We start from the raw sequence: 14,373 nt of genomic DNA, 5'->3' as shown, positions 1-14,373 counted from the left end.
GTAGATTTTTTGATGATGGCCATTCTGACTGGTGTGAGCTGATATCTCATTGTAGTTTTGATTTGCATTTCTCTAATGATTAGTGATGTTGAGCATTCTTTCATGTGTTTGTTGGCAGTCTGTATATCTTCTTTGGAGAAATGTCTGTTTAGGTCTTCTGCCCATTTTTGAGTTGGGTTGTTTGTTTTTTTTGTTATTGACCTGCATGAGCTGCTTATAAATTTTGGAGATTAATCCTTTGTCAGTTGCTTCATTTGCAAATATTTTCTCCCATTCTGAGGGTTGTCTTTTGGTCTTGTTTATGGTTTCCTTTGCTGGGCAAAAGCTTTGAAGTTTCATTAGGTCCCATTTGTTTACTTTTGTTTTTATTTCCATTTCTCTAGGAGGTGGGTCTAAAAGGAGCTTGCTGTGATTTATGTCATAGAGTGTCCTGCCTATGTTTTCCTCTAAGAGTTTGATAGTTTCTGGCCTTACATTTAGGTCTTTAATCCATTTTGAGTTTATTTTTGTGTATGGCGTTAGGGAATGATCTAATCTCATACTTTTACATGTAGCTGTCCAGTTTTCCCAGCACCACTTATTGAAGAGGCTGTCCTTTCTCCACTGTACATTCCTGCCTCCTTTATCAACGATAAGGTGACCATATGTGCGTGGGTTTATCTCTGGGCTTTCTATCCTGTTCCATTGATCTATATTTCTGTTTTTGTGCCAGTACCATACTGTCTTGATTACTGTAGCTTTGTAGTATAGCCTGAAGTCAGGAAGCCTAATTCCTCCAGCTCTGTTTTTCGTTCTCAAGATTGCTTTGCCTATTCGGGGTCTTTTTGTTTCCATACAAATTGTGAAATTTTTTGTTCTAGTTCTGTGAAAAATGCCAGTGGTAGTTTGATAGGGATTGCATTGAATCTGTAGATTGCTTTGGGTAGTAGAGTCATTTTCACAATGTTGATTCTTCCAATCCCAGAACATGGTATATCTCTCCATCTATTTGTATCATCTTTAATTTCTTTCATCAGTGTCTTATAATTTTCTGCATACAGGTCTTTTGTCTCCTTAGGTAGGTTTTTTCCTAGATATTTTATTCTTTTTGTTGCAGTGGTAAATGGGATTGTTTTCTTGATTTCACTTTCAGATTTTTCTTCCTTAGTGTATAGGAATGCCAGAGATTTCTGTACATTAATTTTGTATCCTGCTACTTTACCAAATTCATTGATTACCTCTAGTAGTTTTCTGGTAGCATCTTTAGGATTCTCTATGTATAGTATCATGTCATCTGCAAAGAATGACAGCTTTACTTCTTCTTTTCCAATATGGATTCCTTTTATTTCCTTTTCTTCTCTGCTTGCTGTGGCTAAAACTTCCAAAACTATGTTGAATAAGAGTGGTGAGAGTGGGCAACCTTGTGTTTTTCCTGATCATAGTGGAAATGCTTTCAGTTTTTCAAAATTGAGGACAATGTTGGCTGTGGGTTTCTCATATATGGCCTTCATTATGTTGAGGAAAGTTCCCTCTATGCCTACTTTCTGCAGGGTTTTTATCATAAATGGGTGTTGAATTTTGTTAAAAGCTTTCTCTGCAACTATTGAGATGATCATATGGTTTTTCTCCTTCAATTTGTTAGTATGGTTTATCACATTGATAGATTTGCGTATATTGAAGAATCCTTGCATTCCTGGAATAAACCCCACTTGATCATGGTGTATGATCCGTTTAATGTGCTGTTGAATTCTGTTTGCTAGTATTTTGTTGAGGATTTTTGCATCTATGTTCATCGGTGGTATTGGCCTGTAGTTTTCTTTCTTTGTGACATCCTTGTCTGGTTTTGGTATCAGGGTGATGGTGGCCTCGTAGAATGAGTTGGGGAGTGTTCCTCCCTCTGCTATATTTTGGAAGAGTTTGAGAAGGATAGGTGACAGCTCTTCTCTAAATGTTTGATACAATTCGCCTGTGAAGCCATCTGGTCCTGAGCTTTTGCTTGTTGGACGATTTTTAATCACAGTTTCAATTTCAGTGCTTGTGATTGGTCTGTTCATATTTTCTATTTCTTTCTGATTCAGTCTTGGCAGGTTGTGCCTTTCTAAGAATTTGTCCATTTCTTCCAGGTTGTCCATTTTATTGGCATAGAGTTGCTTGTAGTAATCTCTCATGATCTTTTGTATTTCTGCAGTGTCAGTTGTTACTTCTCCTTTTTCATTTCTAATTCTGTTGATTTGAGTCTTCTCCCTTTTTTTCTTGATGAGTCTGGCTAATGGTTTATCAATTTTGTTTATCTTCTCAAGGAACCAGCTTTTAGTTTTATTGATCTTTGTTATCGTTTCCTTCATTTCTTTTAAATTTATTTCTGATCTGATTTTTATGATTTCTTTCCTTCTGCTAACTTTGGGGTTTTTTTGTTCTTGTTTCTCTAATTGCTTTAAGTGCAAGGTTAGGTTGTTTATTCGAGATGTTTCCTGTTTCTTAAGGTAGAATTGTATTGCTATAAACTTCCCTCTTAGAACTGCTTTTGCTGCATCCCATAGATTTTGAGCCGTCATGACTCCATTGTCATTTGTTTCTAGGTATTTTTTGATTTCCTCTTTGATTTCTTCAGTGATCACTTCGTTATTAAGTAGTGTATTGTTTAGCCTCCATGTGTTTGTATTTTTTACAGATCTTTTCCTGTAATTGATATCTAGTCTCATAGCGTTGTGGCCAGAAAAGATACTTGATACAATTTCAATTTTCTTAAATTTACCAAGGCTTGATTTGTGACCCAAGATATGATCTATCCTGGAGAATGTTCCATGAGCACTTGAGAAAAATGTGTGTTCTGTTGTTTTTGGATGGAATGTCCTATAAATATCAATTAAGTCCATCTTGTTTAATGTATCATTTAAAGCTTGTGTTTCCTTATTTATTTTCATTTTGGATGATCTGTCCATTGGTGAAAGTGGGGTGTTAAAGTCCCCTACTATGAATGTGTTACTGTCGATTTACCCTTTTATGGCTGTTAGTATTTGCCTTATGTATTGAGGTGCTCCTATGTTGGGTGCATAAATATTTACAATTGTTATATCTTCTTCTTGGATCGATCCCTTGATCATTATGTAGTGTCCTTCTTTGTCTCTTGTAATAGTCTTTATTTTAAAGTCTATTTTGTCTGATATGAGAATTGCTACTCCAGCTTTCTTTTCGTTTCCATTTGCATGAAATACCTTTTTCCATCCCCTTACTTTCAGTCTGTATGTGTCTCTAGGTCTGAAGTGGGTCTCTTGTAGACAGCAAATATATGTGTCTTGTTTTTTTATCCATTCAGCCAATCTGTGTCTTTTGGTGGGAGCATTTAGTCTATTTACATTTAAGGTAATTATCGATTATGTGTGTTCCCATTCCCATTTTCTTTATTGTTTTGGGTTCGTTATTGTAGGTCTTTTCCTTCTTTTGTGTTTCTTGCCTAGAGAAGTTCCTTTAGCAGTTGTTGTAGAGCTGGTTTGGTGGTGCTGAACTCTCAGCTTTTGCTTGTCTGTAAAGGTTTTAATTTCTCCATCAAATCTGAATGAGATCCTTGCTGGGTAGAGTAATCTTGGTTGCAGGTTTTTCTCCTTCAACACTTTCAATATGTCCTGCCACTCCCTTCTGGCTTGCAGAGTTTCTGCTGAAAGATCAGCTGTTAACCTTATGGGGATTCCCTTGTGTGTTATTTGTTGTTTTTCCCTTGCTGCTTTTAATATGCTTTCTTCGTATTTAATTTTTGACAGTTTGATTAATATGTGTCTTGGCGTATTTCTCCTTGGATTTATCCTGTATGGGACTCTCTGTGTTTCCTGGACTTGATTAACTATTTCCTTTCCCATATTAGGGAAGTTTTCAACTATAATCTCTTCAAATATTTTCTCAGTCCCTTTCTTTCTCTCTTCTTCTTCTGAAACCCCTATAATTCGAATGTTGGTGCGTTTAATGTTGTCCCAGAGGTCTCTGAGACTGTCCTCAGTTCTTTTCATTCTTTTTTCTTTATTCTGTTCTGCATTAGTTATTAACACTATTTTATCTTCAGGTCACTTATCCGTTCTTCTGCTTCAGTTATTCTGCTATTGATCCCGTCTAGAGTATTTTTCATTTCATTTATTGTGTTGTTCATCATTGTTTGTTTCATCTTTAGTTCTTCTAGGTCCTTGTTAACTGTTTCTTGCATTTTTTCTATTCTATTTCCAAGATTTTGGATCATCTTTACTATCATTCTGAATTCTTTTTCAGGTAGACTGCCTATTTCCTCTTCATTTGTTAGGTCTGGTGGGTTTTTATCTTGCTCCTCCATCTGCTGTGTGTTTTTCTGTCTTCTCATTTTTCTTATCTTACTGTGTTTGGGGTCTCCTTTTTGCAGGCTGCAGGTTCGTAGTTCCTGTTGTTTTTTGTGTCTGTCCCCAGTGGCTAAGGTTGGTTCAGTGGGTTGTGTAGGCTTCCTGGTGGAGGAGACTGGTGCCTGTGTTTTCGTGGACACAGCTGGATCTTGTCTTTCTGGTGGGCAGGACCACGTCCAGTGGTGTGTTTTGGGGTGCCTGTGAATTTATTATGATTTTAGGCAGCCTCTCTGCTCATGGGTGGGGTTGTGTTCCTGTCTTGCTAGTTGTTTGGCATAGAATGTACAGCACTCTAGCTTGCTGGTCGTTGAGTGAAGCTGGGTGCTGGCGTTGAGTTGGAGATCTCTGGGAGCTTTTTGCTATTTGATATTATGTGCAGCTGGGAGCCCTCTTGTGGACCAGTGTCCTGAAGTTGGCTCTCCCACCTCAGAGGCACAGCACTAACTCGTGGCTGCAGCACCAAGAGCCTTTCATCCACAGAGCTCCTTAATTTGGGATGATTCGTTGTCTATTCATGTATTCCACAGATGCAGAGTACATCAAGTTGATTGTGGAGCTTTAATCCGCTGCTTTTGAGGCTGCTGGGAGAGATTTCCCTTTCTCTTCTTTGTTCTCACAGCTCCCAGGGGCTCAGCTTTGGATTTGGACCCGCCTGTGCGTGTAGGTCGCTGGAGGGCGTCTGTTCTTTGGTCAGACAGGACGGGGTTAAAGGTGCCGCTGATTCGGAGGCTCTGGCTCACTCAGGCCGGGGGTAGGGAGGGTCACGGAGTGCAGGGCGAACCTGTGGCGGCAGAGGCTGGCGTGACGTTGCGTCAGCCTGAGGCGCGCCGTGTGATCTCCCAGGGTAGTTGTCCCTGGATCCCGGGACCCTGGCAGTGGCGGGCTGCACAGGCTCCCCGGAAGGGGGTGTGTGGATAGTGACCTGTGTTCGCACACAGGCTTCTTGGTGGCGGCAGCAGTGGCCTTAGCGTCTTATGTCTGTCTCTGGGGTCCGCAGTTTTAGCAGTGGCTCATGCCCATCTCTGGAGCTCCTTTAAAGGCAGCGTTCTTAATCCCTTCTCCTTGCGCACCAGGAAATAAAGAGGGAAGAAAAAGTCTCTTGCCTCTTAGGCAGGTCCAGACTTTTCCTGGACTCCTTCCCGGGTAGCTGCGGTGCACTAATGCTCTGCAGGATGTGTTCACGCCGCCAACCCCAGTCCTCCCCCCCGGTGCTCCAACTGAAGCCGGAACCTCAGCTCCCAGCCCCGCCCGCCCGCCCAGGCGGGTGAGCAGACAAACCTCTCGGCTGATGAATGCCGGTCGGCTGATGAATGCCGGTCGGCCCTGATCCTCTGCGCTGGAATCTCTCCGCTTTGCCCTCCGCACCCCTGTTGCTGTGCTCTCCTCCGCGGCTCCGAAGCTCCCCCACTCCGCCACCCGCAGTCTCCGCCCGCAAAGGGGCTTCCTAGTGTGTGGACACTTTTCCTCCTTCACAGCTCCCTCCCACTGGTGCAGGACACGTCCCTATCCTTTTGTCTCTGTTTATTTTTTTCTTTTGCCCTAACCAGGTACGTGGGGGGTTTCTTGCCTTTTGGGAGGTCTGAGGTCTTCTGCCAGCGTTCAGTAGGTGTTCTGTAGGAGTTGTTCCACGTGTAGATGTATTTCTGGTGTATCTGTGGGGAGGAAGGTGATCTCCGCGTCTTACTCTTCCGCCATCTTCCCGGAGGTCCTTCACGGTTAAAGATTTGATGATAGTTCAGAATAATGCAGTTGACAAGGAAATTTAGTTATTTCTGAGATATACATTTTAAAATAATAATTAGAATTATGACTTATAACATTATACCAGAACATATAAGATTTTTAGGAATTTCAAGTAATGTCTGAAACATTTATATTAACATATTTCCATACAAATAACCCAAAGAAAGTTTAGTATTAGTTGTTTTTTTGTTTTTAATTTTTGAATTTTTTATTAATTTTTTTAATATAGCAGGTGAGATCATTTTTAATGGGAAAGCATAGAATTGTATTGGGCTTTAACTCTTTTTGCCTAAATGTTTATTTTTTAAATTGAAGTTTAATTGACATATAACATTATATGAGTTTCAGATATATAATATAATGATTCAAAATTTGTATGTATTGTGAAACGATCACCACCATAAGTCTAGTTAACATCTGTCACCATACCTAGAGAATTTTTTTTCTTGTGATGAGTTATAAGATTTACTCTTTTAGCAACTTTCAAATATGCAGTACAATATTACTAAGTGTAGTTGCCATTGCTGTACATTACATTCCCGTGACTTCTTTATAACTGGAAGTCTGTACTTTTATACTCCCTTCACCTGTTCCACATGCCCCCCCATGTTTATCTTAATCTTGTCTTCTCATTTGTTTACTAATCTTGAGCAAGTCACTGTTAAGATTAAAAAAAACTTTTATTGAAGTATAGTATGTAACATACTTAAAAAGTACACAAACGAAGGGTACAGTTTGAATGTTTGTAATGTGACCACATCCATGTAACTACCACTCAGAACTAATCTAGAACTAGCACGCCAGAGGCTTCCTTTTTGCCCTTTCACAGTCACCTATATGTCCTCCTCAAAGATCTGACATTGCTCACCATAGATTAGTTTTACCTTAGATTAGTTTCATACAAATGGAAACCTTATAGTATGTTCTCTTTTGTGTCTGACTTTTTTTTTTCTGGTACACGGGCCTCTCACTGCTGCGTCCCCTCCCGTTGCGGAGCACAGGCTCCGGACGCACAGGCTCAGCGGCCATGGCTCACGGGCCCAGCCGCTCCGCGGCATGTAGGATCTTCCCGGACCGGGGCATCAACCCGTGTCCCCTGCATCGGCAGGCGGACTCTCAACCACTGCGCCACCAGGGAAGCCCTGTGTCTGAGTTTTATTCAGTGTTATATTTGTGAGATTTATCCATGTAGTTGCATGGGACAGTAGTTTGCTCTTTTATGTTTTATAACGTCCCATTTTAGGAACATACCACCATTATCTGTCCATTCTGCTGTTGATGGGTATGAAGGTTGTTTCTAGTTTTTGACTATTAAAAATAAGGCGGCTTTGAAAAATCTTTTGCATGTCTTGTTGCATATAAGTTTGTATTTTATTGTCATTTATGGTTAGGTGTATGTTCAGCTTTAGTAGATACTGTCAATTAGTTTTCCAAACTATTTGTACCAGTTTGCCCTTCCACTAGTAGCATGGGCGTTGACATTTGCTACACATTCTCACCATACTTGGTCTGATCTGTTTCATTTTAGTCATGCTGGTGTGCTTGGTAATTTTTGCATTTTCCTGATAAACAATGAGTACCTTTTTCGTATACTTATTAGTCATTTGGAAATCCTGTTTTGTGAAGGGCTTGCCATTTGCACATCTAAAAAAATTGGATTATGTTATTGATTTATGGGACTTTATATATATATTTGGATATAAGTCCTTTGTTGAATATATATATATTGAAAATATCTTCTATTTTGTGACTTGCCTTTTCACTTACTTGCTGGCATCTTTTGATGAAGTTTGTAATTTTAATGAAGTTCAATTTAGCTACCTTTCTTTTTATAATTAATTCTTTTGGGATCTGTTTACAAAATTTTTCCTCAACACAAAGCCATGAAAATATTCTTTTTTCTGCTAGAAGCTTTGTTTTTTACTTTTCACATTTTGGTGTATGTCTGTGTGATTTCTGTGTAAACTTACAGTTTCTGTGTAAGTTATAGATGTGAAGTAGGGGCAGCACCATGTATTTTTCCCCAGTAGCATTTCAGTGGTTCCCTTGTTATAAATCAGGCACTTTATACATATGGATCTGTTTTTGGATTCTCTATTTTGTCCTATTGGCCTATTTTTCTATCTTTGCTTTAGGTATTGTACTTTATAAGGCTTGATGTACTTTTGATTACTGTTTTGAATTTAATTTACTGTTCTTTTTTTAGTTTTTTGAAATGGAAGCTTAGATAATTGATATTCAGTTTTTCTTTATATGCATTTAAAACACTAAGGCTTTTTTGTAATCATGGCTTTAGTTCAGTTTCACAAGCCTTGATATGTAGTATTTTCATTACCATTCATTCAAAAATATTTTTAAAATTCCCCTGTGATTTCTTTTTAGACCCATAGGCTAATTAGAAGTATTTCACCTAATTTCCAAACGTGGGACTTTTTGTTGTTGTTACTGATTTCATTCTTTGAAATGTGTTGTCTTGTTTTATGATCCCATCATATGGTATTTTGGTAAATGTTTTATATGCACTTGAAAGGAAAGTATGTTTTGCTGTTGTGGATTATAATGTTTTATATATCAGGTCAAATTTGTTAATTATGCTATTGAAGTCTTCTGTGTTGTTACTGATTTTGAGCTACCTTTTCCATCAGTTACTGAGAGAGGTATGTTAATATCCAAATAACACTCCAATCTCTGCCTTCATTTTTACATAGTGTTATTTTCAAGTATCTTCTCTGTGTCTCTGTCCAAATTCTTCTCTTCCTATAAATGGCACCAGTCATTGGATTAGGGCCCACGCTAATCCAGTATGACCTCGTTTTAACTTGATTGCATCTGCAAAGCCCGTAATTCCCAATAAGGTTACATTCACAGGTATATGGGGTTAGGACTTGAACATAGCTTTTGGAGGGTGTGGGGAGGGGTACACAATTCAACTCAACAGACGCTTTAAAACATTTTTTTAAAAAATTGTATGCAACTTTTTTTTTTTTTTTTGCGGTACGCAGGCCTCTCACTGTTGTGGCCTCTCCCGTTGTGGAGCACAGGCTCCGGACACGCAGGCCCAGTGGCCATGGCTCACGGGCCCAGCCGCTCCACGGCATGTGGGATCCTCCCGGACCGGGGCACGAACCCGTGTCCCCTGCATCGGCAGGCGGACTCTCAACCACTGTGCCACCAGGGAAGCCCGATAGCACATTTTTGGGGGGGTGATTCATCCAGTGCCAGCTACTCTATCATAGCCAGAATAGACAACCTTAAAATCAGTTCTTTAAAATTTAATTTTATAATAAATAAAACCATTCATATAGTTCAAAATTCAAAATGTATACAATCTTATACAGATGGATAGTCTCCGTCTCTTTCCTTTTGCTATCTAGTTTCCTTCCTCATTTGCAGTCAGACTTATTAGTATCGTGTTTATTCTTTTCAGACATGTAAAATGAGAGATTTTAAACTAGTTGATTTCTAGTAAGTCTTCCATCCCAAATATTCTCTGATTCCTGATCCCTTTCCACATAGAATTTTGTAAAAGAAGTCAGTGTAAGACTAATATTTACTCATAGATTTTTTAAAGACCGTCATTAATTTTTTGGTAAGCAACTGTTTTTATATCAATAGAAGGAAACATCAAAATATCACGTTCTTTACTCTGGATTTATCTTATTTCCTATTGCTTACTGTTTTGTGCTTCCTGTTTATTCAGTTGTGAAGGAATTTTGTGCTTTTGTATTACCTGATGTGTCAATATACAAGTAATGGAAATAATTCTGTTTAATTACCAAAACAATCAAGGACACATTGTTTGAAAGACTTTTTATTGCTAAAATTCTCAGTCCTGCTTACCTGCATTCATTATTAGGCAGCATTCTCTTGCATAACAAATATATCTTTTTACAGTGCTCTCTCAGAGGAAGAGAAATCTACATTGCGTGCAGGGCTAATCACCAACTTCAATGAACCAATAAACCAGGTTAGTGAGAAAATGAGTGCCAACTATTCTTTCTTTTCCCTTAGTTTTTGCTTCTTTTCCAAACTAACTTTGTTTCTTGGCGTTAAAAATAAAATCTTATAATGTTCATTTGTGATGTTTATACACATTTCTCTGATGGTTTTTTAATTTTTAGATCCAAGTCTACCTGTTAAGAATTTTGATTAGATTTGGCTGTTAATGATTTAAAACTCAGAAGTCATTTGAAGATAGATATACTTGGATATTTTTTAACTTCTTCAGTTTTTGAGCCAATATTGAAAGCACATCTCTATATATTAATTATAGACGTTAATTTAGCACTCCCATCCCCCCTTCCCCTAAACTACAGGATGGCTTCTGGTTTTTGTCTGTTTCCTTCATCACATTTGAAGTTCTCACTACTCTGTGGGAATTGAATTTTTCTTTCCCTTATAGTGAGATTTTTCTTTTAAGAATAAAATAAGTTTGCTTATGATACAAAAATTATTTTTCCAAGTTACTACTATTTCTTACATTTGATTCATTAATTTGAATATTAAAGCACACTGTATTAGGTGGTGTATCCAATGCAGTTTTATCTAAACCTATTTAAGTGATCTGAGTTTTTTGCTGTGCATTTCTTCAACTGAGGGAGATGAGGGAAGATGGAGAGGAACAGAGTTACTTTCTGTGGGGCAGGAGGTGGTTGGGGTGTCAGGGTCTTGGGTGATTAAGGGGTAAACCATTGCTTATGTGTTCTGTCAACCAGAATTTGTGAAACTGATCTGAACAAATATTATGTAAATACCTAATATTGATGTTCATTTCTACCTGAGGTCATTGGTTCTCAAAGTTTGCATTCTTAGAACTTCCTTATACTGCTAAAGTAAAACACGAAATGGTTATATATGTTGATATTTATTGTATTAGAAATTAAAATTGAGAAATCTAAAAAACTATTATTTTTTAACATAAGTAGAATTTAAAAAAGTGAACAATAGCTATTTCCCCAAGCAATAAATATTTAATGAGAAGAGTAACATTGTTTGGCATTTTTGCCTATCTCTTTAGTGTCTGGCTATTTAAAAGAAGACATCTAGATTTTCAAATATATCTGCTATTTACAATGTTGTGATATTATTTTGGCAGAAGCTATGTGATGAAAATCTAGCTTCACACCAGTACGTTATTGGGAAAGGGAGGACCTCACAGAAAGGATCCTAGGCCCCCTAGGGATCCATAGATCACACTTTGAGAACTACTATCTTAAGCAGTTGTTCAGTGAAATCTTACTCATTTTTGTTAAATGTATAATTAACCAAAAAGGTAATTTTCAACTATGAATGCATTCCTTATCTATTGCTTTAATTTCATATGTTTATTTCTGAAGATTAATTCTTTTTCCTTTAGATTGCAACTCAAATTGCCGTGCTGATTGCAAAAGTTGCTCGATTGGACTGTCCTAGACAGTGGCCTGAACTGATTCCCACTCTTATAGAATCTGTCAAAGTACAAGATGATCTTCGACAGCACAGAGCGTTGCTTACCTTTTATCATGTTACCAAGACCCTGGCGTCTAAACGACTGGCTGCTGATAGAAAACTGTTTTATGATGTAAGTGATTTAACAAAGAATTTGATAATGAAAACTGTGCTACTTGTATTAAAAGGTGTGTAATTTTACCTCTAAATATCTTATTGAAGGATTTTTAATTTCTCATTGACCTCAAAAGGTTCATACTAATAGATAACACCCAAAAGGTTTTAAGCTGGTTAGTGATATGACTGGTAAGGTCACTTAGTCGCCACTGAGGGGGAAAAATTGGTGGAGAACAGTCTGAAGGCAAAGAGACTGGTTTGAGGCTATCTGAAGCAGTTCAGATTCGATGATAAAGCTCTTAAATGAAGCAGCGGTAAAGAGAACATTTAGAAGCATGTAGAGTTGAAATTTAGGAAGTTACAATTGACACGCCTGGGTAATCGGTGGATGTAGGAAGGAGTCTGACACAACTGAGGGTGTCTATAGGTGTTTTAGCACCATTTGTTGAAAAAACTTTACCTTCTCTATTCAGTTGCTTTGGTGCTTTTGTTTGTATTTCACTGTTTTGAACTACCAGAACAGTGATTTTCATATTCTTCAACCTAACATTTTGAACTGTACCAGGTAACAGTGGGAGTCTCCAAGTGTTTTTAAGTGTTCTTGCTTACCTTTGGAATCCTCACTTTGAGGATATGGCTTGGGAATTTGCATTTTTGATAGGTTCCCCAGGTGATTATTTTTTTTTTTTTGCGGTACGCGGGCCTCTCACTGTTGTGGCCTCTCCCGTTGCGGAGCACAGGCTCCGGGTGCGCAGGCTCAGCGGCCATGGCCCATGGGCCCAGCCGCTCTGTGGCATGTGGGATCTTCCCGGACCGGGGCACAAACCCATGTCCCCTGCATCGGCAGGTGGACTCTGAACCGCTGCGCCACCAGGGAAGCCCTCCCCAGGTGATTCTTAATACACCAAAGTTTAAACCAGAACCACATTATGTTCTCTTTATTTTTAACCCAGTAGGTTTAAATAGCCAATTTTCTATTTATCTGAGGATATTGAGTGTAAGAAATTCTTTTTGTTAAAGGTTGCTTTTAAAATCCTTGTCAGTTTTGCTTGATATCTAACAAGGACTAAAGAAATGGACATTTTATCTTCTCAAGTCACTCTATGAATTTCTTGTTGATTTTTCTCACCTTTATCCCCATCTTAGGCCCCTTCAATTTCTTTTATATAGACGTTTTCCAAAATCAAATGTGTAGAAGATTCTGGGTTACAGTTACTCTATAGTGAAGGGTCCCCTTCTATAGAAGTCTTACTTCTTAGTTTGACTTTCTGAAGTTGTACTCTCTTAATGTGTTGCCTCCTTGGTTTTCAGATATAATTTATATTTAGCCTAGTCAGGCTCTACAAATTGTATCTAAACTAGCCTTAGTCTGTATAGCTTGTTTGCGTTAGCTTCCTGTCCACTTCAACTTTCTTGCTTGGTTTTCTTGTAGTGTGAGGCTATTTCCTCTCCATATAAAATGAAATATAGGTCTCCTTAGCGTCCTGTACTTACTTCCAGCAGAGTATTTATTACACTGTACATTGCATTGTAATTACGTTACAATTGTTGACTTACCTTTTTGAGATCCACCACACTGAATTTTATGAGGGTGGACTGTAGCTCTTATTGTTATAGTCCTACTATCCAGCCCAGGAGAATGCACATCAGTGGATGGTGCTCAGTAACTGTTAAATGAATAAATGGTAAAAGAAGAGATTTGTTCTTAGATACCTTCTAGATTTCAAAGTGGTATAGTGCAAAACTTCAAAAAGCAGGAGTTTGAGGAGCATATACAAAACTCAAGATACCGGGAAGAAATAATTCAGCTTAGCACCTTTCATTCTGGAATGGAGTATCTGAACCTGGAAACATGGAGCACAGTAGGGACTAGGAGGGGAGTCTTGTCTCATGGGGTTGGGGAACAAGATGTGTACTTTAATTGAAGGTAGCATGTGTGGGAAGATACTATTATAAAGAGCAAGTTTGCTAGTTAATAAAGCAACTCCTATTATTTTGGTAATCTGAAGTGTGGGGAAATCTTCCTTTTAGTAATGTGTTTACTTTATTGTTAAGATGGTCTTCATGTACTAAATTAGTTTCCCACCTAAAATTAAGTGTAAGGTCATAGTTGAGCTAGTTGGTATGGCAAAGTAGTGCAGTGTGCACTTAAAACCCTTCCCTACTGCTCTGCGTGCCCCAACAATTTCTATATCTTGTTTTCCCTCCACGTTAAAATAAGTCTTTTTCAGGGGTGACAAACTACAAAATCAGCAGTGGAGAGAAAATTGCTTTGCAGTTACAAAATTGAGCTTGATTTGACACAAAGAGGATTCATTTTCTAGAAAATCATAAGCTTTTCATACAAACCTGAATATAAAAAAGTTGGCATTAAGTACAGTTAAAATCTAAAGTCTACAAAAGCAAGGGATTTAAGGTACAGATAGTAATTCTAATGTACTTGTAAATGTATTAACCAAATAATACCTTGTAGACATGATGTGTAACCCACAAATGTTTATGCTATGGTAAATGAAGTAATCTGAAACTCAAAAAAGAAGAAAAGATTTTTTGAAAGCAAGTGTATTTCACTTGTGTTTAGAAATATGGGTTAACAAGTATGAGAAGACCTGGTTTCCAGTGAAGAATGTTTCTTTGTACTGAGCAGCTTTGGAATTTTGAGTAAGACATTTAAACTTTATGATTCTTTAAAATTTTCTTTCAATTCTAAAGTTGTGTGATTCTGAGAATTTATAATCTTTATTATTCC

General features: G+C 38.0%; 1 protein-coding gene across 1 annotated transcript in view; it reads left to right on the top strand.

Moving 5' to 3' along the window:
* Positions 1-14,373, top strand: part of IPO11 (importin 11) — a 221,902-nt gene that overhangs the window by 38,216 nt on the left and 169,313 nt on the right. The window contains exons 4-5 of the mRNA XM_060009435.1: positions 9,975-10,047; positions 11,437-11,640. Coding sequence (XP_059865418.1) covers positions 9,975-10,047; positions 11,437-11,640 — 277 coding nt within the window. The remainder of the gene's footprint in view (positions 1-9,974; positions 10,048-11,436; positions 11,641-14,373) is intronic.

This window comes from Delphinus delphis, chromosome 3, assembly GCF_949987515.2.
Source record: "Delphinus delphis chromosome 3, mDelDel1.2, whole genome shotgun sequence".
In the NCBI taxonomy this organism is placed as follows: Eukaryota; Metazoa; Chordata; class Mammalia; order Artiodactyla; family Delphinidae; genus Delphinus; species Delphinus delphis.
This window is presented reverse-complemented; position numbering and strand designations above follow the sequence as displayed.